This window comes from Cygnus olor, chromosome 19 (genome assembly GCF_009769625.2).
Source record: "Cygnus olor isolate bCygOlo1 chromosome 19, bCygOlo1.pri.v2, whole genome shotgun sequence".
Classification (NCBI taxonomy): Eukaryota; Metazoa; Chordata; class Aves; order Anseriformes; family Anatidae; genus Cygnus; species Cygnus olor.
The window spans coordinates 6,628,032-6,652,810 of NC_049187.1; the positions used below are offsets into that span (position 1 = coordinate 6,628,032).

Sequence of the window (24,779 nt, forward strand, 5' to 3'; positions counted from 1 at the left end):
CCCCTGAGCAGTGGCTGCTTCTTGCTCTGTATCTATTGGTGATATGATCCATACTTTACTCGCTCTTGGGCTACCTGCTCTTGCTGCCGTGACGTTAAAAGTCCTATAATGCAGCACTTGGGCTGTAGGTGTCTGAAAGATGGCAGTTGCTTTTAATAGGACACTTAAATTAGGAAAGCACTTCCTATTGGGGTGATCTTCAGTCCTCTGGTGGCTGCAAACAAGGGGAGTCAGGAGCGTGTGCCCCCACTTTCCTGCTTTTCCTGCTGTGACCTCTGGTTTGGGGATGTTGTCATCAAGAAGCGATTATTTGTCTTTATCATGCTCTAGAAATTTTACAGTGCAGGGATTCGGATGCGTTCTGCTACCCTGGATAGCTCGAAAGCAGATCTGGTGGTGAGTCTCGGGATTGTTTACCTCTGCGTACTGCGTGGCTGTGGCTGCCTACAGTCCTCGCTGCTTCCTTACCCCCGTGTAGCTGATAGAAAATTACTTCCGTTCCAAATGCTGCTGGAAAAATGGGTTCAGAGAATATGAAAGTATTTAAGGTGACAAGAGAACTGTCTGTCTTCCAGGAAAATCTAATTCTGCCTGTCTGTTTTCGTAAACAGCTGCTGGCACCCTGATTGATGTCAGCTTAGGAAGCGGCCTTAAGACAGGATGACAGCGTGCTGGTCGAAACAAATTCAGCTGCTTTTAGAGCGTTTCCAGGAAAAATAGTCTTATAGTGCTGGGGACCAGAATGCGTGAGTCCCTTTCGCATTTCCCTTAACAGACGTTCACCCAAAACAGTGAGCTGCCGGGACTGGTGGTGGCGAGCTGATCTTTTGGTAGTAGATGAGGTCGGAGACTGATTGTTTTATCCTTGCTGCTTTAAGGCTGTTTCCAGAGAGTGGAAGTAGTCATCGTGCAATTAGCGGGGAGGAGATGGGGTTTACCCGTGCTGCTAACGAGGTCGGTGGTGGTGGGAGATGGGGCCGGCTCCCAGCTGCGGGGAGACCCCAGTGGCACCTCGCTCGGTGGCTGCTGCTGAGGATAGGTCCCAGTTCATGGGATCCTACATGGATATCCTACAGGATATTCATGCATATCCTACGGGATAGATCCTCCTGTTCATGGCCAACAGCAGCTCTTGGCTTCCCTGCACGTGAACGGGTCCCTCTAATTACCAGCACAAGTTAATAAGTTTATTTAACGCGAAACCCACCGTTGAAGAAGCAGGCTCCTTTCCCTCCAAGGAAGGAGGGGTCTGGTGTGCTGGAAAGCCAGCGAGTGCCAGAACCTCAGCGTTAGCCTTTGTTTGCTCTGTTTTGGGCTGCTTTGAAGAAGTTCCCGTCGGTACAGGTAGGGGTAAGCAGCGGTGCTGAAGCTGAAGGTTGGGGTATCCTTTGAGTCTGGGGAAACAAAGACGAGGAGGCTCGCACCACATCCCTCCACCCCTGCCTTCTCCAGGCTTCTGTGGTACATCCAACACGAAGTCGGTCTGTGTTGGTGCAACACGGCGTGATTGTAGGGAGAGCCTAGGGGCTCGAGCACAACACGGTCCTGCTGTACAGACACTTCATTCGTTTGCTCTGACTTGTTTTTGATGAAAATACCTGGGGGCACAGGGAAATCCTGTCTCCTTGTCCTACAGACAGAAGTTCGTAGCGATGCGCCTTGACGCATCGGTAGCAGTGGTGGGACCAGGACAGAAACTCAGGACTCTTGGCAAAAGGTTGAGTGTTCCATGCAAAATGGCAGCTTCCTTCAAAACTGCAACTCTACACACCACCATTTTTTAATAAGGAAATTTAATGGGAAAAATAGTCCCTATAAAGATTTGCAGCAAGGGCAGACAGGAAAGTAGGTTTGGGCCATTTATTTAAAAAAAATAACACACCAATATTTAATGATGAACGACAGAGTAATTAGTATCTTCCTTGTAGCTTTCTAAAACTGATGATGATCCAATTCCGGTTTGAAAGCATGAAATAAAGCCCTTTTCCACCGCTTTCCAGGGGATGAGCTGCTCTGGTTTTGTTCTAGGCACGGAAATATTCTCGATGAGATTGTATATTCCCATCATGCACGTAAATTTAGTGGGAGGCACTGCTCTGCTTTATGGGGTGGAAGAAAATCTGCATTTGTTTTGAGTATCTGTTAGGTAAAATTCAGTTAAAGGTGAAGCCTAAAGAAGAGCGAAGAGTTATCAACCAGCAGGTGCCATTAACAGGAAATTGTGCTTATTTTATTCAGCGTTTTTCCTTATTTGCAGTAAAATGACTGCAGTTACAGTTAAATTGGACTCGATAGATGTAAAAGGGGGAAATACGTACGTGGCTTGTCAGAGTTCAGTCCCCTCCCTGGCGCGAGGAGGGAGATGGTGGAGCTCTCAGCTCTCAGCGCTGCCGCAGGCGTCTTCGGCCCCAGCCTCGCCTCTCTATCAGTGTCTGTCTTTCAGAGCAAAATGGGCACGGTAGAGAAGGAATTAAACTGCAGATTGTTGGGACCAGGAGCTACGGCCGTCCATTTTCCTCCCAAAGGGAGAGGAATTGTATCTGACTTCAGGCAGATCCCTCCCGGTTCTCTCCGCCTGCTTTGCTTCTCGGCTCTTGGAGAGGTCGTCCGTGGCGTGCGGGGGGGGGTGCTCTTGTGCACGAGTTACTGTGGCTTAGTTGGTTTTTAACTGGTTTGCACAATAAGTGAATAAAGTCAGGATGATATGGCTGGGGGTGGTGACCAGCTGTGTTCGTATGGTACTCGGAGCGAGCTGGGGGCTGCACCTTACGTACACCGACAGCACTACCTGCCCGACTGATTCCACTTGTGGTGCTCGTGCAGCTTTCCCCGTGCAAGTTGTCTTTCCCAAATGCAGGATCGTGTTACAAAATGATGGCTCCTCCGTTACTTGTGTGAACTTCGGGGTTTGATTATAGGATGTGTGTCCGTCTCGTAATTTGTGGGCAGTAGCTGCAGCGTAAGAGACAGCCAAGAGAACTGGTGAGGTGAATTGCCATGCTAAGTGGATATTTAAATACGGCCTCGTAGTGTTAAGACCCCTCTTTCGGGCATCTTGGGGTAATGAGTGGCCTCATCCTGGCAAGGGCAATCCTCTACTACAGCAACAAGGCTTAGTGCCTATAGGAAAAAATACTGACTGCTATTTGGGGCAAGATGGCGAGATTCTGAATGTGTTTTCTCATATTTGCTCAATTCTGCAGTAGTAGCTTATCAGCCAGGGCAAATATTCCCCATTACATCACCCGCCTTTTTCGGCTGCAGTATCGACAGTTATCAAATTAGAACTTTTTATATTCAGGGTGAGAATATGCAAAGACAAATCTGACGGAGTCAATAACGCAGCAGTTGTCTTATCGCTGAACTGGAGAGAGTAATAAAATACGTATGCTGCCAATATTTTGGTCCCGACCTATTATCGAGATATCGACACCCCACAGAAATACAGTATTGACTCTCTTGGTCTGTTTTATTTGAGGCAAAGTGTTTGGCCCCAAACTTTACGTACCTTTCTACCGGATTTTGAGCGCGCGGTAGACGTCCGCTTCCGAACCCTGACAGCTGATTGCCAATTTGTTTCAGGTCAAAGAATGTGCAGGTTGCTGCAAGGTAGTTGGGAACAGCATCTTTATTATCACAGCTCACGCGTTGTTGCCCAGTCCCATTTGTTTCTCTACTTGTGCCCTCCAGGCGTGCAATATAATCTTCAACTGGTTGTTAGGACCAAATGGTGGGTTTTTAGCGGGTTTGCTGCAGGCGGAGTCCTGCAGGAAGCCCAGCAGGGCATGTGTTCCCACTTTGCATGAGGCGGTCTAATGATATTTTCCCCCATTAATGTTTGGAAGAAAGATCTAATCTGTGGGGGTAGGGGAAAAAGTCTGTCTGAGGGTTGTCAGCTGGGGAGATAACCGCTAATCAGACATGGACCACCGGCTAACATCGCAGATATGCCTGGAATGTGTGCATTCAGGAAAATGTGTTTAAAAAAAAAAAATACAGTTTTGGTGCCATGAGGTTACTTAACAGATGTATTCCTTTAACAGGTCTCCGTGTAAGTGGGCTCCATGGAGCACAGATAAGAGATACAGAGAGAAGTATGTGCAAGCAATCCGTAATGCTTTTCGCCTAGACTAAAGCTCTGAATCTGCCCTGCTTTTATTTTAGCTTTTTTTAATACATACCGAGCTGCTGAAAAATTCTTTTCTCTCCCTTCAGCTGGTGTCATCCCCCCCCCTTTTTTTTTTTTAACTACTTTGGGTTTAAATGGGAAGGAGGGAGGTTAGTTGGAGGGATTTGGATTTGGGCAGGCAGGATTTTCTCCCATGACTCTCAGCATGGGGAGACACAGATCAATTCCCTACCCTGTGTTCAGCTGGACACTGGGTTATGGTGTGTGTTGATCAAGAAATCCCCTCCTGTTTTGTACCACATAACGCATTCATTTCAGCCACTGAACCTAAATTACTGTTTTGCTTTTCTTTCTTTTTGATGAAATGGTAAGAACTCTTTTTCTATAGGGATGAAGTTAGTTTATCCGTGCTAATGCTTTGATTTTTTTTTTCCTTTTTTCTCTCTCTGCCACAGTAGGTAACCAGTTAGGGGCCCTGGTACATCAAAGGTAAGCAGTGGGTTATGTTTTATTATTTATTGATCAATTCTAATTGTTTATTGATCCACCATCTGTAGTAGTGTTAGGAAGTCAGAGGTTGAGAATGTGGAGAAACTGTCAGCTTGGGTTTGCTCTGGCAAGGGTTTTCTGCTAACCCTTTAAAGGCTATTCCTTGTTACGAAGAAGGAAGAGTTGAAGTGAAACTTGAATTTGATTCCTGTAGATCTGCAGGACCAAGAATAATAAATTCTCTCTCCTCTCCTTTCCCCTGCCCAAGGCGGGGGGGAGTTAAGCTCTGGCATTTTTACAGAAGTTGAAAGTATTAAACAGGCGGGTGGATCTTTTTTTTTCTTTCCAGTTCTGTTAATGTAGTATGACCTGGGATGACTCCTTTGATTGTCAAAGATGGTTTGGGGAGACTAAAGCAAGCGTGAGTTGTTGCGCAGCACGTCTTAGCATCTAATACACAAGTAAAATTCTCAGGTTTTGTCTAATCCTGCTCTTAAGGAGTTGCCCGTCTTGTTTTGAGCAGGAAGGGGAGAACATTTCTAAAGCTGGATTCACCTTCAGGTTGGGAGTAGTGCATTTCCATCATAACCAGCTGTTTGGTGGGGCCCTCGGCAGAAAGGACAAGGAATATTTACTCAAAAGCTGGAGAACAATCAGTTTTTCATGGTGATGCTGTTAGCCTAAAGCTCTTGTACAGCTAGGGATGCACAGAAAAGGGTGGGCAGTGTTGTCTGCTCTGCTGCTACCTGTCTTCTGCCAGGAGTGCTGTTTATGCAGGGAATTGCTCAGGTTAAAAGCCTGAAATGGTTTCTTTCTGGTTTTGGTGGTTGGTTAGGCTCTCCGTGCAGCTGCTCCAGCACAGGGTGGTTTGTAAATCAGGCAGGATAGGATGTTTTGGCAACAGGCTGTGTTTGTTCCAGATTAAAACTGCTGGAATTCTGAGCCTTCCTGGAGCAGGTGGGGTCCGTTCCCCTGCAGATAGGGATGGCAGTGTTTGGTTTTGCTCGTGAGCCTTGGGACGCTGGAGGGCACTTTATCTGCAGGTTAGCTGGCAAAGTCTGGTGGGTATTTTTTACCTTCCCTAACTGATCTAAAGTAAATCATGGGAAGGCTTTGATACACCTCACCACAAAACCTGCATTGAGCTTATTATGCGGGTGTTTGACTGCTTTTGAGATTGCTGAACAAATTGTGTGTAATGCATCTGCCAGCATAGAGAGTTGGCAAATTCTGTACTCAGTCTTGTGTTTTATACAAGACAGAAACGGCAGACAAAAAACCCACAAGGTAATTCTTCCCTACTTCATTATGGCCAGGTCTTAGGTAATTGCTTTGGGTGCTACGTTTTGAGGCACAGACACATTGAAAAAGTCCAAAGAGCAGCAGATATGGAAGTCTTGAGGTAGTAAGACTTCAAAGGATAATCAAAGACAGCTTTTATAAATTCTAAGGAAAAGAATTATAAGGACAGGCAGATTAAAAATAAATCTGAATATCAGAAGGGGCGTTCGTGTCAGGATTGGCATTGGTTAGTGTCTCTTGGCAAGAGCATATCCAAAAGTAGTAGGCAGAGGCCGTGGCTTGGAAGGTCTCAGCTAAATATTGAAGGAACTTTGCTGTTACTCTGTTAAATCTGTCTGAAGCAGAACGACCAAAAGATGTTCCTCCATTGACAACAATGGATGGTAGACTGGAAATCTATCCAGTGTAGGAGGAATTAGGTCCATTCTCTCAGCAGCCAGGGCGTGGAGCAGGACCAAGAGGTCCCTTCCAAATGAAATGACTGTGACTGCGATGTAGTATTTACTTGTGTGTGTGCTCAAGAGCCTGATGCTGTGCCTGTTTTCCACAGCAGAGCACGGTCATCTTCCAAATTGTTTTTTGTAATGACTCTTTGATTTTTCTCTTCCTTTTTTTTTTCAGGGCTGTAATAACAGAAGAGTTCAAAGTGCCTGATAAAATGGTTGGATTTAGTAAGTACCTTGGATGCTTTTGGTATGGTTCTTCTGTGCAAGAATGCTATTTATTCTGTCAGAATAAAACATGTTCACAAGTTTTTGTGCTTGCTATCTTTGGATAAGCTTTGTCTGGTGTTCTCTTCATGGGGACCAGATGATCTGTATTTAAAATCAAGGTGCATGCTGCATGGAAAAGTTTGGTGGCCCAGTAATAAGAACAAGACTGTATGGTACAGGTTACAGAGAGTTGTAGTGGTTCTGTTCCTGAAATTCCAACTGATGCAGTACATAAATATGTCAGAAGATAATTTATTTCCCCTCATTGAAATATTTTACTTTGAGTATGCAAAAGTGTGGGAGTTGAGGGAGGAAGAGAAGATTTAAATGTTAAAGTAAGGGTTGGCTCAAGGCAAGCTAAACAGAATTTTAAGTCTTTCATACACTTGCTGCAGGGAAGCACAGCCAGCGTGCATTGCTCAGATGAGGTTTTTTCCTAGACGTGTGTTCCTGGTGCTGCTTTCTTCCTAATTTCTCTTCCTCTTGATGGTCATTACTCTTCCTTTCCATGGCAGCCCCCTGCTTTTGTGACTGCAGTGGTTGCATTGGCTCTTCCCCTGCTAGATGTCTGTACATCTTTTCCCATTTGATATACAGAGGGTGAAAAGGCAAATAACAGATGAGGATAATTACTCCTTAGTGCGTCAAGTTTTCTCCCGTCTATACACCATAAAACTGTAGCTGTGGAATTCCTGAGGAGGCAGTCTGTCCTCCCACCAACCTTCGTTATTTATCGGTCCCAGTGCCACACGTGGGGAGGAAGGGATGTTGGAGGGATTCTGTAGCTCTGTGAGCAGGGAGCCTGCATACTCGGCTGGTGTATCAGCTGTGTATTAAACATAATCCTGCTTCAGACAGATAGGGCAGGCGGTGGATCCACAGCTGGGAGATTGTCCTGTGGGAGCACCTCGAGCCAGGCATACCTGTTCGACTTGACAGATTTGCTCTTTTGCAGTCTGTGCAGGAGATGAACGGGGATAGGCACATAACCTTTCCTCAGTGCGTCTTTTTGTGAAGCAATTACTTGCTGCCTCTAAATGTTAAGGGAGATTGGTATTTGTTTTCACTCAAGGTTTGATAGAGCATTTCAGTACGTAGCAGTTTTGAGTGCAGACCAGAGAAATAGCATGTCTTTTGAAAAGAGGTAGTAAAATATGAATTTTAAAGAAATAAAAAAGCCAATAACTTCTGCTTTTAGGACCCCAAATAACTGGTTTATTTGTTCCAGAGCATGATGGGTTTTTTGTTTGGTTGGTTTGTTGTTTTTTTTAAATTTGTTCACACTGCGGATGCCTCTTTTGCAATCCTGGAGTCAAACTGTTCCTTTATAGATAGCTGCAGTGGAGTAAAAGGGGGAAGGTGATCTGCAGTTATTCAGGAAAGCCGGTATGTTCTGACGCTTTTTGAACTCATTTCAGTAATCGGCAGGGGAGGTGAGCAGATCTCACGGATTCAGGCAGAGTCTGGCTGCAAAATTCAAATTGCTCCAGGTAAGAGCCTCTTTGTGTGCCAGGTGAACGGGTTTTAATGTTGAAGGATGTTATGTTCACTGTATCAGGTGCCTTGCCTTGGTCCTAACGTGTTATCACCGTTAAAAAACAATACGCTAGGCTCACGTGCATGGGAGGGCTGTTGTGGGACCGTCCTCCCTGCTAGCAGAGAAAACAGGCTTGTTGGGTGGTTTGGGGGATGAAGTGATTAAGGAACTGGCTTTAACCAACAGATGGGTACAGTGCAAATGGACAATCTGTGTTATTTTTAAGGCAGAAATTGCAGCTGTTTAGTTTTCTTCTGGTGGTACTACTTTGCTCAGCTCGTGCAATTTGTCTCTGATAGTTTGGTCCGCTCCAGCTCCTGGCAGAAAACATTTCAGGAGCATGGCAGCAAATCTTTGTACAATTCGCCTTACATTATAAAAACAGGACCGTGCCATTCGGTCTGTGCTACTGCTGCAGCCCGTTTGCTTTGGTGAAGGCTGTACTACAAGTGCTGTGCAGGAAACTGTCGGTGAATGTAGTCTAGGATTTAAACCTCCCTTTAATTGGCAGGGAAGGCTTTTAAAGAATGCAGACATCCGGCAAGTATTCTAAATATGTTGAGCCTGGACCTGGATGTCTTTGAATTCATTGCCATGTTCTGTGTGCAGAGGGGAGTGTTTTCATTAGTACTTGATAGTTAACCAAAAGTGCTGCCATTTTTGAATTCCATGTATTAATGTGGTGTGGGATTTTTTTTTCTCTAGCCTGCCTACTGAAGGAGTAATCACTCTTCTGCCTGCCTACTGAAGGCAGTTTGGGCGCTGAGTCAGGAAGCGTCTAATCCCTGTTGTTCTCTTGTTTATTTTGCAGACAGTGGTGGGATGCCCGAGAGGCCCTGCGTACTCACCGGCCCGCCAGAGAGCATTGAGTGAGTTCTGATTTCATTTTTCTCCTTCTTCCTTCTCTCTCTTCTCCCTAATGCTGTGCTCTGTCAGTGGTGCTACTTGGTTAGCCACACCAACAGCTGTTGGCCTAGAGAAACTTGAGGGTCTCTGGAGCATAGAGCCTCTTGGTCTGATGCTTTAAACTGCACCTCAAAGGCTTTTTTCCTGTTGCAGTTTGAACCCTCTGCAGAAATTTCCATGGAATTCCCCTCCGCAGGGCAAGGTTGCTCCTAGGGCACCTAGGATGCAGTTTTCTAACTGCAGCTCTCCAGGATACTGAGTTAAGCTGTTGAAGGGCCCTTCTCTTCTCCCCTTCGCTTCCCTCCTGTTGAGCTGACATCCTTCCAGCTGAAGAAGGCCTGCATGAGGCCTCCAAAGCCTGTTGGTGCCACTCCAGAATGCCCTGGAGGTGTTGGTGGTGTTGCACAGCAGCACGAGGCCCATGGGCGTGCTTACCACTGCACTGCTGCCAACAAGAAGCAAAGGACTGAACCCAAGTCTTGAATTCTGATCCCTGCATGGTAGAGACACGTGGCCAGCCAGCAGGGGTTTCTACTCTTTAGGCCTATAGAAACTTTAGGGACAGTGTTTCCTCCCTCCCCCTTCCCAGGAGCTGAGTTTGAGACTCTCACAAACCAGTTGAGGACCTCCTGCTGGAACTGGATCCAGGATCCTCAGGCTTACAGGAACACACTTAACATATGGAGCTGCTCTTTCTCTCCCCAGCCTTTGGGTAGGTGGGTTTTTTAAAATCCATCTGGAAATCTTTGAGTTGCATTTGATAGTGAAAATACATGGGCGCAAAGACTGTCTCTCTAAAGAGAAGACAATCATCATTCTTCCATTCCTAAGAGATCTAAGGGTACTTAAATCTCCTTACTCTACCATAATGCTGCAAGCAGTGAGCCAGAATAAATGTAATTGGCAAGCTCGTGTTGCAGGGCAGGCGATGTACTCTTGGTGATATTGAAGTGCTTTTTCCCCCTTTTGCAAAAAGATATTTCAGAACAAGAGCAAAATACCAAAACGCTGGAATGCCTGATGAAATGCAGTTGGGGCAAAATGGGGGAGAGGTATAGTTAAGACCTCATTGTTCTGGAATATGTAGTTAAATGTAGTTATGTCCAAGGCTGTCTTTAAATACAAATGAAAAAAAGAGAGAAGCAAAATAAAACAAACAAAAAATGGAAGGTGAGAATACTCAATTTCTGAAGCAGAACACAGTGTTGAGTATGTGGAATTTGGTGAAATTTAACTTGCTTCTGTGCTGAAATTGTTGTCAAGTTGGTTGTTTGAACTATATTTTCAGGCTATTCAGATAAATACTAAATAAAGCAAGGAAACCCTTCAAAGTCTTAGGATAACAAGATTGGTTTTGTGTGAGGAGTTTTCATTAGTTATATCCAGTGGCAAACTACCAGAGCTAATTTCCCAATGACCCCTTCTCATCTGATATGCGTGCTGTATTGAATGTTGTAGTCTCTGTTGTCATAACTTTATGCAAAATGTAGGGGTAGATAAATAAAACCTCTTCAAACTCTTTCAGAATATTTGAAGTGGGCTTCCACAAATTCCACCTTTTGCCTTGTTTTGTGAGAAGGTTGAGAGAGGGCAGTGCTCTGATCTTTGTGCAGCCTCAGATCACCACCCCCTGAGCTGATTCAGGTGAACGTCTGCTTGCGAGGGATGGTTTTGTACTGTTTCTTCAAGATCCCAGGTAGAAGACAGTCCTCCTAGGGTGCCTGATGTGAAGTGGAGAGAGGGGAGATGTTGCTTTAGGCTGAATAGGAAACTGGAGACTTTCTGCTACCTATTTGAGAAGTGTTATGGGAAAAGGGCAGAAAAGGGACGTGTTGATAATAGCAGTCCTCGAGATGAAGGGAAGGACCTGTAAGCTACTTTTGACATGCATGCTAAAGATTTTTATAGGAGGTATCTTTAATCTCCGAAATGCTTCTTTGTGTCTGTCTCTTCTCACCAGGAGTAGAAGAACCCAGTCTTTCACTGGTTGCTGCTGCAGTGTCCTTGCCTTGCTTCCTGGTGTAGCTTCAGCACCTGCTGTTTGGGGCAGAGGCTGTGTTAGGACAGTGTTCTGGTGCTGCTGGTAAGAGCAGGCAGAGAAGAGCAAGGCAGTTGCCTGTGATCAGAGAGAGGTTAACCAACGTGCTGTGATAGTATTGGAGCAGTGTCTGTTTTGTCTTGACCAAGGAGAACAGAGCTTGAGTTTTATCAAATACTATATATAATTTATATAATGTATATAATAAGGTTTTGAAGAGTTCAGAATGTAGAGCATCTTCACTCAAAATGTGCACCCCAAATGTAATAGCTCAGCTATTATCCTTACCTTCCAAAGGTGTCAGAGCATGCTGCTGCTCTTCCTTCTCTTTTCCCCTTTCAAAAAATCAAACTGCTTATAAGTAATCACGATAGGAGAAGTTGTACATCAAAGGGTTAAAAAAAAAAGTGCTAACTGTGGTTTCCTTCATCTTTTCACTTCTTCTCCTCTCCCCGATCACTTCACGTTCCAATGGTTCCTAGTCTCTTGCTCACGTGGAACAATGTTGTCTAATGGTTGTTTCCCTCGATTCTTTTCCAAGACAAGCAAAACGGCTACTGGGGCAGATTGTAGATCGCTGTCGGAACGGACCTGGTTTTCACAACGATGTTGATGGCAACAGTACGATTCAGGAGATTTTGATCCCGGCATCCAAAGTGGGTCTAGTCATCGGCAAAGGAGGTGAAACAATAAAACAGTTGCAGGTGCGCAAGATGCATTTACTTTAGGGCTCTCTTCCCTACTGCAGCTTCTCTAGATCAACAAGAGCGTGCTGAAACGGAGAGCCTTAAATGCTCTAAGCTTCTACAGCAGGGACTACTCTTCTGCCTTCGGAAAGCTGGACTCCGATCCAATCTTGTGTTACAAACGAAATCGGTTTGGCCCCAGCTACGCATGTAGTGGAGTTTTGCCAGAACTTTGAAAGAAACTCGTGTGCTTCAGATAACATTTGGTGTGCGCTGGTCAGGAGGGGATCCCTGTAGCTAAGAAAAAGCTCTCTCTAGTCTGCTGCTGCAATAGTTTTTAATGCCAGCCGTGCTGTTGTAGAGTGCTGTGCTTCTCTTTTGTTGTTGATCTGTGATGAAGCTGGCGTTTGTCGTCTTTTTTTCCTCTCATCCTACCCCTTTCTAATTCAATGTTTTGTTATGTATAAATCAATGTTCCTAGATATTCTAGCGTCCTGTACAAGAAAAGCACCTAGGTCAAAAATGCAGGTTTTTTGGATGCCCTGGTTAGGCCTCTGTCATCCAGGAGTTTTAAGGCTGATCACATAATAACTTATGTGCAGACAGCTGCAGATTTTGGAAATGGTTGAAAAAATCAGGTGAAGTAGAGGGGTTTTCTTTTTACAAGAGATTCAGGTATTTGAGATCTTCAGGAGTAGCACACTTTCTGGCAATCTAGGACTGTTACCAAATTTATGCTATAAATACTTACAAAGAGCTAAGGTAGTGTTCTGCAAAGCTGCTAACGTGACCTACATAACGTTTAGTAACCAAAATATAGTCCCTAGTTTTAGGGACTCTGCTTAGCAAAGTGCTCTGTGCTTTTTCTTCAGGAGCGGACAGGTGTGAAAATGATTATGATCCAAGATGGTCCATTGCCTACTGGAGCAGATAAACCTCTCCGTATTACTGGAGATGCATTTAAAGTACAGGTATGCGTATTTGTGAACGTCTAATGGAGTTAAATCAAATTGTGAATGCTGTTATCCTTGCTTGTTTCCTTTTTTTCTGTAAGGTTAAAGTATGAGTAGAGTCAGTTAAAACAAAGGACTAGCAAGTGTTGGCTTGTTTACTGTATAACCTAGGAGCTCTTACTCCACATAGGTAGTAGACGTGGGTAGGAGAAGAGTTGAGGAGGATGGTTTGGAGAAAGTTTGTGAAAAGGTTTCCAGTCTGAAGCAGAAGTCATAGGTACATGGTACTTAAGCAAATGGGTTCGCAGTGACTAACCTACACAGACATTTGACAAAGTGAACCTTCCACAGAACTATTTCAGACAGCCAATTGACGCAGGTAATTAAAAGTAGAAAAAAAAAAAAAAAGGAAAATAACCACAACTCCTGAAACCAAGGGGTTTGCTTAATATTGGTACTTCGGTCTCCTTGTGTCAGGGTTCTACCTGTGATCAGCCAGAGGCTGGAAGAGGAGTTCTGGAATTAAAGTTTAGCTGTGGTGTGTTCCACTTCTCAGCAAGTGCCTTTCATACCTTGCTAAGTACTTAAATCTAGCTTAGCATTCTGGTCTCTAATAAAAATAGCTTTGTTTCATAGGCTCTCCCTAAGCATAAATTGCTGTAACAGTTGATGCTGCTCAGGTATGTTTGGGTGGTGTTTTTCAAGCCTCTTAATGCAACTGGACTTCTAGATGTAAATGATAATTTTCAAAATTCTTATACTTATTACAAAGGTATAGATACGTAAAAACTTGAATGGGAATCTTGCTACTTTTAACCAAATCATACTGTGAGTGCTGATGCTTTCCAGATGGTTTCTTCTACCTTGCAAGATTTGCTGTTGTCACATCTTCCGTGCCATAAATTATGGCAAGCAATCACGGAGACTTCATAGGCTGGAAGATCTTAGAGGCACTTAAAGTTCAGCATGCTTAGAAAGCACTTAAGAAGCTCGATGAGCCTTGGGTTTTGGGGGAATCTGTGTGCTTCAATGTACGAAGTTCTTAACCATCTCAAATCACTAGCAAATATCTCTGATGCCCTTATTTCTATCTTGGCATCTCTGAAATGTCTTGAGTTTTCCCCTTATGTAATAATTAGGAAGGGGGCATGGAAAATCAATAAAAATGTGAAAGGAGTCAGATTTGCCAGTGTCCCTCAAACTTGCAAATAGAACCAAAACATCAAAAGATCGACAGTTAATATATTGAGACAAAGGCTCAAAGGTTTTCACATGTGGGCTTTTTTTTTTTTTTTAATGGTAGCACTGCTTGCTTATTTCTAAGGCATGTTTTGACTATCTGGGCTTATACGCAAGTTTGTGAAAGGCCTGGAGAGCTGCAAGTAGGTAGGAAGAATATCCATTTGTCTCAGAGAATGCCTTGCTGCAGACTTGTGCTTAACTTCTCTGAGTGTCAGTAAGCTCACTACTGGCCACCTGCCTTCTTGGTACATGTTCCCTACCTCTTAGTGGATATGCTGTGTACTGTGTTACCACAGCTTTTACCATACTGTTATTTCAGCTCTATCCAGTAGGAAAGGGCAATCCCTTCCATTAATTTAAAAAAAAAAATGGAAAGAAATCAGTGATTATATTTTAAAAGCTAAAGTTCCTCCCTTGGGAAGTAAGCAATTGTGCACAAGAAACGGCAGCCTTGCACACCTGGCACACTTTGACATCTTCCACGTCTGACCAAAAGAGATCTTCCCCGACTGGTAAATTAGCCATTATTGAGGCCCCAACGTTGAGATGGCAAGCAGAGTAATTTTAAGCTAACTGTAACTTCTTTCCCCATGTAGCAAGCGAGGGAAATGGTACTGGAGATCATCCGAGAGAAAGATCAGGCAGACTTCCGAGGCGTACGCAATGATTTCAGTTCTAGAATGGGAGGAGGCAGCATAGAGGTATGTTTTCTTCACGAGTACTCTGCTAACCTCCCTGTGGGATGGGTAGTGGGTGGAAGTCCTCGAGTTTCGCATGTAACCTATAAGCTGCTTTTGAAAAGCATTGTGTTCTGTTGCCAGAAGAGTGAGTCTGGCTCCAAAGGGGAGTTCTCATGGACTCCCAGATGGCACTTCTTTAATTGTCTTTTGAAGCCACATTCTTGCAGTGCAGAGTTCATTTAGCGGGGAAGGAATTTGTGGCCACATGTTTGTTTTTCTTAAGGGATATGGTTGTGTAGCCTGGAGCAGCTTAATGTGGCCCATCCTCGTAGTTAAGTGCATCTCCTTGTAAAATCAGACTCATTCGGTCTAGTTCTGAGCTTTCATACTGCTTTGCCTTTCCCATCAGGTCTCTGTGCCCAGGTTTGCTGTTGGAATTGTGATAGGAAGAAATGGAGAAATGATCAAAAAGATTCAGAATGATGCTGGAGTTAGGATTCAATTTAAACCAGGTTTGTGTGAGGATGGAGAGCTGTTACTTTCTTACCAGTGTTCCACTCTGGGATCGCTACGGTGATTCTGCTCTGAGGTTCCAGCAGCTGGGCTTTCCTCCTTTAAAGGTGCATTGTCTCTTTCTGAAACCTGTTTAAATGACGCGCTGCTTTCTCATGCACTTTGTTTTTCAGAGAGTAAGATTATATATGTCTTGCTTGCAAACATTAGATGTCACAACAGTAATGTCTTGACTAGTAATTGTATGGGAAAACAAAATAACAGTAACAAAACCCACTTTTAATTTCCTATTAAAGAATTCTCCTTCAGGACATTAAAGCCTTTGGGGATCAGGAGTTGATTAATTCTAAGTAACTTTCTCTGGGTCCTTGGCTGTCTGATCACCTATCAAAGCTGCCTTTGTCCTCTTAAAATTATATCAACCTCTTTCATGGCTTTTTGACATTCGAAAGTGTTGCCTTTTAAATGCTGTCCCCTCTGCAGTGGGGTTTGGGTTTTGTCTCCTTTCAGTACCTTGAAGAGTGGCTGAAGGTGGAGGGAAGAGAGCTCTTGGGCTAGATGTGTTTTGTGAATGTGCTGCTAGCAGTGGTGGTGCTGGAAGGAAGCCTTTGTTGGTGGGTGGATGTTTTCTCCTTTTAATTTAGTCTTTGTCACTTCTCTTCACAGATGATGGGATTAGTCCTGAAAGAGTCGCACAGGTCATGGGGCTTCCCGATAGGTGTCAACATGCAGCACACATCATCAATGAGCTTATTCTCACAGCACAGGTGGGTTCTGGAGGCTCTTGGGCGGAAAGAGCTTTTATGAGAATGTAGTATTTGTGCATGCAGCTGTGTGGATGGATGCTACCATCGGAAGAATAGCAGTGTTACGTTTTTCCTCTGGTAGACCACACATGCTGCTGCCCAGGAGAGAGCTGTCAGCTTTGGTTTGGTTTTTAAATTTGATCTGGGCTGATTGAGCTATGGGAAGGCTTCCTGTTTTTCAGGCAGCATCATGAGGCTTCATTGTAGTTCCATGTTTACCCTCATGTTGAGTTGTTTTCAAGTTATTTGAAAATGATGACCCAATGGAATGGAGCCCAGTGTTAGCATGAGACAGAGGCTGGAGGTTCTGCTCAGAAGGGCCGAGTAACACTCGGGGTAGCAGAGTATTACCAGTGCTTGGACATTCCTCTGCTGCCTCTTCAGACTCCAGTCCTCAGGCCTGGTGGCTGTGGGAGGCAGCAGAAGGCAACAACTGTTGGTGTACGCAGTTACTGTGCTCTAAGAACTCTGGTAATTGTCCACTTACGTTTTGAGGCCTGCCGTGGTAGCCTCTGAGGGCTCATGGCCTTTGCTTTTGGAGAAATCAGTTATCCAAAATAGGTATATCCTTTAAGTGTCTTTGAACTTAAAAGCTGCCTTTGGAAGTTCTGGAAAATGTGCATTTCAGCTGAGTAATTCCAGCAGTTCTTTGAAGAATGACACTTGAAAGGGTTTTGAAGGTAACTTCTGCATGAGTCAGTGCCAAGTTCTATCTGTTGTTATAATGAAAGTCCCCACCACAACCTAAAAGTCCCTTAGTAGCTGATGCGCGTTTAAAGGTTTATTTCAGCAGATACATAGGAATGCATTTAAAAAATATTTTTATCTTCCTGAGTCAGGAAGGCAGCTGCAAACCTACATTACTGGCATTTCTTTAAATTACTTCAAAATCCTGAATGTGGAACTGAAGTCCAAGAATATCTTAATTCAGTGCCATTGATTATAATGCTATTTAACTTAGCTTGCTTTATTTTGTTTTTAATGTGCATTGGGGCCAGCAAAAAAAAAAAAAAAAAAACACTGATACAAATTCTTTGCCTTCCAAGGAACGAGATGGCTTTGGAAATTTGGCTGTTGCCCGAGGAAGAGGTCGTGGTCGTGGGGACTGGAGCGTTGGAACACCTGGGGGCATGCAAGAAATAACCTACACGGTGCCAGCTGATAAGTGTGGTCTTGTTATAGGCAAAGGTAGGTCTGCTAACATAAATATTAGAGCTTGCAGTCTTTCTGTCTCTGGATGGTCGCCTTCTTGCTGCCTGACAGTGGGGTTTGGGAGTTTTTTGTAATTGCAGGTATTTAGTGGCCCGTGAATGCAGCGGAGGAATAAGCGAGAAGCACTTGTGGTTGTTTACTTTGTGGTGTTCTTGCTCATAATTGTACTCTCCAGGCCCTTGTTCACAATATGTAAGAGAGGCTCTTCATGCAGAGCTGTCAAGTAAGCCTGTTATAACAAGCAGCTGGCTGAGAAAAGGCAGTTCCGTTTGTGGATCCTTTTTAGAGAGAACTCATTTAAAGGACAGTTTATCAGGGATGAGCAGAACAGTCATTTTGTCACGATGAATTTCCGTGAGTGCCTTGTGATAAAATGGCAGGTCTCTGAATGTGACAGTAACTGTAGCTGTTTCCAGCCACATACCTGAAGCATCTGATGAAGAAAGTGAAGCAGTGGGACTTTTCTGTATCACAGCTCACAGCTGAGCCTGTCACAGAACAGACTGGTGCCCCACATGTACCTCATCTTGCTCTGGTGAGCATGTTTGCTGCAATGGAGGCCCCTTTGTTGCCTTAACTGTTGAATCTCTACATGCTAAGGACATGGGCGAGGCACCTGACCTTTCTCTCAAGAACCAGCGCACCTCCAGGACTAATAAAAACAGAGCACCAGCAGCAGTCACAAATTGTTAGAGCACCAGGTAATGGCAGTACTTGAATTAGAACCAGGAATAGCTCTATGGCTTTTAATTGTTGCGATGCTTCCGAGTTAATACACTGATATATCAAAGGGGCTGTATTTAAGTTTTCTATCTGCTTATTTTAGAAAGAATGACATATGCCTAAACTAGCATTTAAGTAATCACGGTTGGCTTTTAGTGTCAGCAGAGGTGAGGTGAATAGAATAGGAATAGATTAGCCGTGATGGTAAAGGAGGCAGAGAAGTGAAGACATTGTGCCGTGTTCCAGTGGCATTTAGTTTCCTGCTGTCCCGTTGTGCAGGGCTGAGCTCGTGATGAAACGTGTTGTGTCCTCGTTCCATGGCCGTGCAACCCTGCTGCACCTCTACTTGTTCCCTTTCACGTGTCTGGCACCCTGAACTGGATGACAAGGGACACAGGTTATGGGACACGGGCGTGTAAGGAGTGCATCTGCAGTCAGTTTCAGATGTTTTTCTTTGCTGTAAACCTGTTCACAAACCTGGAAACTTTCTCAGTATGAAGAAACACCTGCTCTCCCCATTATGCAGGTATTGCAGAGCGATTGCGCTTGAGCTCAGCGAACGGTCCAGTTGGGCATAGATCAAGCAAAGCAAATTTTAAGCCCACAAGTGAGAGCTGTGTGTATGGAAAAATCAAATTATAATGAAACTTTATTGCCCTATCCATTAGTCATCCTTAATAAAGGATCAGAAAAGGTCGCTTGTTGTTCAGCAGTGCACTGAAGTGGAGCATTTGTGACTACAGAGAGCACTGTGCTGAAAAGATAAATGCAGGTAGTAGAGTTAGATGTCCTAGCAGTCAAGTGCGAGGCCTGGCACAGGCTCGCCGTGGGGGTGAAGGGTAGCTTTTTACCTTTGTTTCCACAACAACAAAACAGGGATTCTTACCCAGCCAGATCAGAAGCTTTCTGGAGTGACTAATTACTAGTTGTATGGTGATTTGAATGCTCGTAGCTTTGTAATACCACCTTGCAATCGGTGCTCTTACGGTGTCTATGCTCTTAGACTGTTGCAGCATTCATTTTTTTGTCAAGTGAGTGATGGCTGCAGCATTACCTTCTGGGGTCTGGACCGGGGTGGATGTACCACACTCTCCATTTGTTGATGCAAGACACCCTCGTCTGCTGCTTCTTGTTTCCTCTCCCACTGCTTGTGGGGCATTACAGGGGAGAGGGGATATTAATTTGGGGGTTAATGTTTTTAACCAGTCACCAATTTTAAAGCCTTTGCTCACGCCGCAGCTTCCCCTTTAGTTTCTGAGCAGTTTCTAGCTGTTAATGTTTGGTGTGTGTTTTTTTGTTTGTTTTTGTGTGTTTGTTTTTCTTTTTGCCCCTGTGATACAGAGCTTGGCTGTTAGCCCTCTGTGTGAAACCTGGCCAAGCCCTCTGGGTACATGTAGCTTGGTATCCAAGGTTCGCACCTGAGCAATGGATTTCTTGGGCTCCTGGGTATAGGGTATCAGGTGTGGCCAGGTCACTGCTTTTGTACTTCCAGCTCCATGTCCTCGCTCCAGAAGCAGGGAGGAGAGGGAGACGAGGAAGTCTGCCTCAGCTCAGTCTCTGCAGCGTGTACGACAGAAGATCCAGGGACCTCTTCGTACAAGTATTGCTTCTTAGCTTCAGAGTTGGAGCCCTTTTGAGCTGATACCAAGTTCTTGGCTCCCTGGAAATCCTGTGTGTAGCTTTTTCCTCTAGAGGGTGGGTAGGTGCAGCTTTTCTTCTCTGAAAGACTCGAGGAAGGGTGGAGACGAGCACCATACACATGTCAAGCGCTTTCTCTGTTTGGTGGTGCTTGGAAACAAACCGCAGCCTCTCTGGGCCCCCGCTGGATTTCCATGATAAATACAGCAATATTGACAGATAACGTGGCTGGCCTGGCTCTTGTCAGCTCTGCCTTTTAGCAGGTTTGATTAATTGCTTTACGATTTCACGTCCAGCTGGGGGGCCACTCTTGGATCACTTCTGCCCCCCATCAGGTAGAAGAATGGAGAGGGCTGCTGAATGCAGCTATAGACAGCCACCATGTGCCGAGCGGGTCACCCCATTAAGAGGGAAGGTGAACTCCTTCCGGCACCGCGCGGCATCCTCTTGGCCGTGTCACTTCATCTGCATGCTCGAGGCCAAGTTAGGAAAGTTCAGATGGGAGGGAGCACTTTGGCATGTAGCAGGCTCCGAAGGGCGAGGAGGAAAAGGACACCGAGTCCTGGTACTGCAGGTAGGAGCTTGCAACCTCTCACCAAACCCCGAAAATAAAGGGACGTGATCCTTCTGTGCTACTGAGGAGGGAGCTGATGTGGAAACAGCCCCAGCAACTCCCAGCTTGGTGCTGAATGCGAAGTGGAGAAATGACTTGAAATCTATATTCTCGCTTCCAGTGCAGTGAGAATGCTTCAAATTTCAGTCTGCTTTTGGAAGGAGAAGAGTAGTCAGCTGTGCAAGCAGCAGCCTGTATTTATGCTTCTGTCCCAACTAAAAGCTCTCCCTTTCCTTCATGATCCATAGTGTGTTGGCTGAAAGGCTCCTGTGCTTTCATTAAGCATGGGAAGTGGCTGTTGACTCAGATCTCGCCTTAATAAGTAAAAACAAGGGCTTGATACAAATCTGCATCTGATAAAAGCACTGAATAAAATAAAACTTCTTGGACTTTCAGCTCCATCTTACGGCTTTTCCATGCGTGGCTGAAAATAAGTGGCTTCGATTTCGGCTATGCAGTACAATCCCAGTTGTCTGCCCAGGGGTGTGACATGACTATCTTTTGTTAAATGCATCTTCTAAAATTCATTTAGAAAGAGTTAATTGCCCTTTGGCAAGCTTTCCTCCTCCCTTCCCCAGAAAGGCTTTAAAATGTTAAAAAGGTCACGAGTCCATTACAATGAAATGAACAAGTGTCTGCGACATCCACAGTTTGTTTTGAAGTTGTGCTGGATGTATAGAGATGGAAATGCGAGCAAAATTGAGGAGGTTTTCGCGGACTCTTTTTAATTAAAACCAAACAAAAATCCCTGGTTGCTTTACTTTGCTCTCCTTTCTGCTTGCTGTTTGTCCTTTTGGCTGCTGATTTTGGTTTGTGATTTAAAAATTGTAAACTCCCTTCCTTCCCCGTACCCTTTAATTTCTCCAGTCGAATGGAGCTGGTCTGTAAGTTGTGTGAGCTTCCAAAAGAAGAATTGAACCATTGTAATGTTGGCTGAAGCTTTTGTTAAGCAAATTTCATTAAGAGACTGGGACCTAGCAGGTCTCCAGGAAATCAGATCTCTTTGGCTGGCCCCGCAGCATCCTGCTCTAAGCACTCCGGTGCTCTAGTGTATCCAGATGGCAAACTAGCCAGACATGGTCGCTGCATGCACAACTAACTCTGAGATCATGGAAGGCAGCTTGGAATCCTGCTCTGTTGCAGCTGTGGAGGGCTGTGTGTGCTGTGTTGTGCCTAGGACGCAAGGTGAGCAGAGATTTCTGAGGGAATAAGCTACTGAACAGCACACTGAGATAGCTTTTCTTTGGTTTTAAGCTACAAGGTATGTGGCTGGTTGCTTTTTGTCTTTGCGGAATGAAAGTTCTAGCAATGGAAACAGCCTCTTCATAAAAGAAAAGAAACCCTGTTTTGGTTGCAGGTGACTTTTCTTGAAGAATGTGAGCAGCTGTTCAGAAACACAAGTTGGTGGGGAAACAGTGGAATTGGAGATTCAGCCAGTGCAGTTTTTGCCTCTGGTTTGTCACAAGGTGCCTCTCAGCCATACTGTGTCTTGTTGGGAGCCTGGCAGTGTGCTTGCAGGAAGATGGTGTGTTCTTAAAACAGCACTGTCTGTGCCCTAGAAAGCATTGCAATAGCTTATGGTTTTGGGTCATGCTTCTGAGGTAGAAGGAAGGAGGGACATGAGCTCAGGTATTGTGGCTGCTTACAGGCCCACCGTGCTTGAGGCGTACAGAAGGTAGCTGAAACTATATCCCCTTTCCCAGAACCTCGCTTTGTTATGCTTTTATGGAAGGAGATGCTGAAACCCTTTGTCTTGATTTCCTTTTCTTCAGGTGGCGAGAACATCAAGAGCATAAATCAACAGTCAGGAGCCCATGTGGAGCTCCAGAGAAACCCACCTCCAAACACGGACCCTGGTGTACGAATATTCACAATCAGAGGAGTTCCCCAGCAAATTGAACTCGCTAGACATCTCATAGATGAGAAAGTTGGTGTAAGTTGCATCTCTGATCTTGGTCTGTCTCTTTCAGAACTGATGTTTTCACTCTTAGGTACGTGTAGGCCTGGACTTGCAGGAAGGCACAGAATGCACACGCTTACGTTATTTAGCTTCCAAACCATTTGCTTGTTAACAGCTATGTTGAACTTTGGCTCTCAAGCATCCATTGGACTAATTTTTGCTGTGGTCCCCGGAGGATCTGACTGTTCGCTGACACTGAGTGTAGTGGGCAGCTGTATGAGGGGGAAGAGCAACTATAATAAGGGATAAGAAGGCTGGCAAATGGGATTTTGAAGGGAAGACCATAGTGTTACTGTGTGGAAATGGCACAGTCCTGGCATCATCACCCTGAAAGTAACGCTGAACTCCTTGCTCCAGTAAATCCAGGAAGACTTTTATCTTCCACTTAACATAGTGCTGTGGTATTGAAGCTTAATAATGTCAGGCTGGAGTACTGCTGGAGGGGAGACTTGGGTAAAAGAAAGTAAGGAGAATACTGAACTGGGGAACAGTAGAACTGAAAAACAACCTCTGTGCTGAATTACGGGAGAGGAGGCGGCTTGATACCAACGTCAGGATCCAAGCTATTCAGAGGAAAACTTCCATCTGTTCCATAGTCCAGTTAGCCCCTTTGTGGCTGGCCAGAGCTGCTTTTGAAGCTGAGCTCCTGGAGTGTGCTGACAGTCCTGAGAACTGTGTCCTTGGAGGATCAGTCACTTCTTTCAGGTGCTGGGGTTTAATGGAACATGTTCCAGGTTGTTTCCTCCCCTTTTTTTACTGCTCGTACTAGCTACCTTCACCCTCTGCTTAGAGCTGGCATTAAATATTTGTGGATTCCGTGGCAGGGTACCAGCATGGGTGGACCTGGAGGATTTGGTCAAAGCCCGTTCAGCCAAGCACCCGCTACACCTCATCAAAAGTAAGCTTCTCCATCTCATCACGGATGGGTTGTGGGGAATGGCTGGGAGCTGTAAAAGCACTGGGAGAAGCGTGGTGGGCCCCGAACGGGTGGTATGTGAGTGGAGCCTTTTAAAAGGGAGCATCCAGAAGCAAGTGAGATGAAACCTTTAAGATTGACTACAGGAAGGATTTCAGCTGCTAAATCTTAAACAAGGTAGGTATTGGTGTCTCCAAAATTCCAGTTTCTAGTGCAGTGAGAGCACAAAGAAGCTCGAGCTGCATACACTGGGGTGCTGTTCAGTACAATTTGTCCTCACCATGGCTTCATGAACAGATGAACATCCACACGGTTAGCTGTTAACACCTGCACAACATTTCCTTTTATTCCCTTGTTCACCTGTTCACTCAGCAGTTGCTGGCTACAAACAATTTTGTTTCTCCAGCCAATTTCGTGCATATGACCTGTGAAGTGTTTTACTGTCATCTTCAGCATGCCTTTCTGTCCTCTGCAGTGGTCCTCAGGCGTTTATGACACAGGGTTGGGGCAGTACCTACCAGACGTGGCAGCAGCCTGGACAGCAAGTCCCAAGTAAGTGCTTAGGACCTGGGTTTGAGAAGGGTTGATGTCCATTTGCAATTGCCATTTGGTGCCCTTTAAACGTAGGTTCATCCATAAGACCACTTGTGTGATAACAGCAAAATGAATTCCTGAGGAAAGGAGGTATGTGGAGGTGTGCAGTGGTGTTAGAGCTCAGAATAAGCCAAAGTCCATCAAAAACAGTAATGTTTTTTGTGCACTTAACTGCTTATTGCTTCCCTTTTTGTGTAGAGACTTAGTCCTTGCTCTCTGATCCCCTCTAACAAAAAAATAAAATCTGTCTTAGGCTTTCTCCTGCCAGGATTCTCTGAGCAAGCACTTGCCAGTGCCACTTCCCCCTAGCAGACACACCATGTGTGGTGGTGAGCCCTCCTGTCTCTGTGCTCTTAACCTTACCAATTCTTGATTATTTTTTTTCAACATGCTCCTTATGAACTCTTCTCCAACTCCCAGTCTGATGGAAAGACTGGGAAGTAGATGTAGAAAATGGAGAAGAGGTTAAGTGTGGCTGTTATCCTGCTTCATACATGCTGACTATATCAGTGTCCTCTCTGTCTCCTTTTGGGAGCTGATGAGAACTGCTCAGCCTCCACAGTGTTGAATTCCCATAATGTAACCAGCCAGATAACCAGCTTTCAAATGAAAATAACAAATATTGTTAGTCATGAGTTCAGAAACTGAGCCCAGGTCATCTCTGCTGCTGGGCTTTCTGCTCCTGGCACCAAGTCGGGCTGGCTTCGGGGTTCAAAATGTTCATTTTCTCCCCAAAGCGTTCAGTCAAAATTCAGCAGGTTGGAATGGGAGGTTCCCCATTTCAGAATAACTGAAATAATGCTGCCAATGATGTTGGTAACTGCATCGTCCTGTCTTCAACTACCTCAGCAATGGTTTGTCCTAAGCAGAGCAGGTTTGTAGTCTGTTAATCTCAAAGCTCGTGTGGTGGGCAGTAATGCCCAACAGAGGGTTTTTTATCACAGTTTTTCAGGAAATAAGAATCTTTCCTGTGAAAACAAAAGCTAGCACCAAAAAAGCTGGGGACAAGGGTCAAGAGGTAAGTTTAATTTTAAAGGGTTTTAAAGACAGGTACTTTTTGGTGCTGTGGCTGGCTTAGCATTGAAGTAGATTGTTAACTTCAGTCTGAATTCCCGCTCTTTGAGGTGCC

The 24,779-nt window shown here is 44.9% G+C and overlaps 1 protein-coding gene across 5 annotated transcripts in view; it reads left to right on the top strand.

Moving 5' to 3' along the window:
* Nucleotides 1-24,779, top strand: part of FUBP3 (far upstream element binding protein 3) — a 40,279-nt gene that overhangs the window by 9,297 nt on the left and 6,203 nt on the right. For 2 of the 5 annotated variants that reach the window (XM_040531675.1, XM_040531679.1), the window contains exons 3-16: nt 4,044-4,094; nt 4,585-4,618; nt 6,542-6,591; nt 8,052-8,123; nt 8,982-9,039; nt 11,656-11,818; nt 12,673-12,771; nt 14,592-14,696; nt 15,085-15,187; nt 15,855-15,955; nt 17,041-17,182; nt 21,953-22,113; nt 22,965-23,038; nt 23,532-23,608. In XM_040531675.1, coding sequence (XP_040387609.1) covers nt 4,044-4,094; nt 4,585-4,618; nt 6,542-6,591; nt 8,052-8,123; nt 8,982-9,039; nt 11,656-11,818; nt 12,673-12,771; nt 14,592-14,696; nt 15,085-15,187; nt 15,855-15,955; nt 17,041-17,182; nt 21,953-22,113; nt 22,965-23,038; nt 23,532-23,608 — 1,290 coding nt within the window. The remainder of the gene's footprint in view (nt 1-4,043; nt 4,095-4,584; nt 4,619-6,541; nt 6,592-8,051; nt 8,124-8,981; nt 9,040-11,655; nt 11,819-12,672; nt 12,772-14,591; nt 14,697-15,084; nt 15,188-15,854; nt 15,956-17,040; nt 17,183-21,952; nt 22,114-22,964; nt 23,039-23,531; nt 23,609-24,779) is intronic. The other 3 variants (XM_040531677.1, XM_040531680.1, XM_040531678.1) reach the window with 2 other exon arrangements.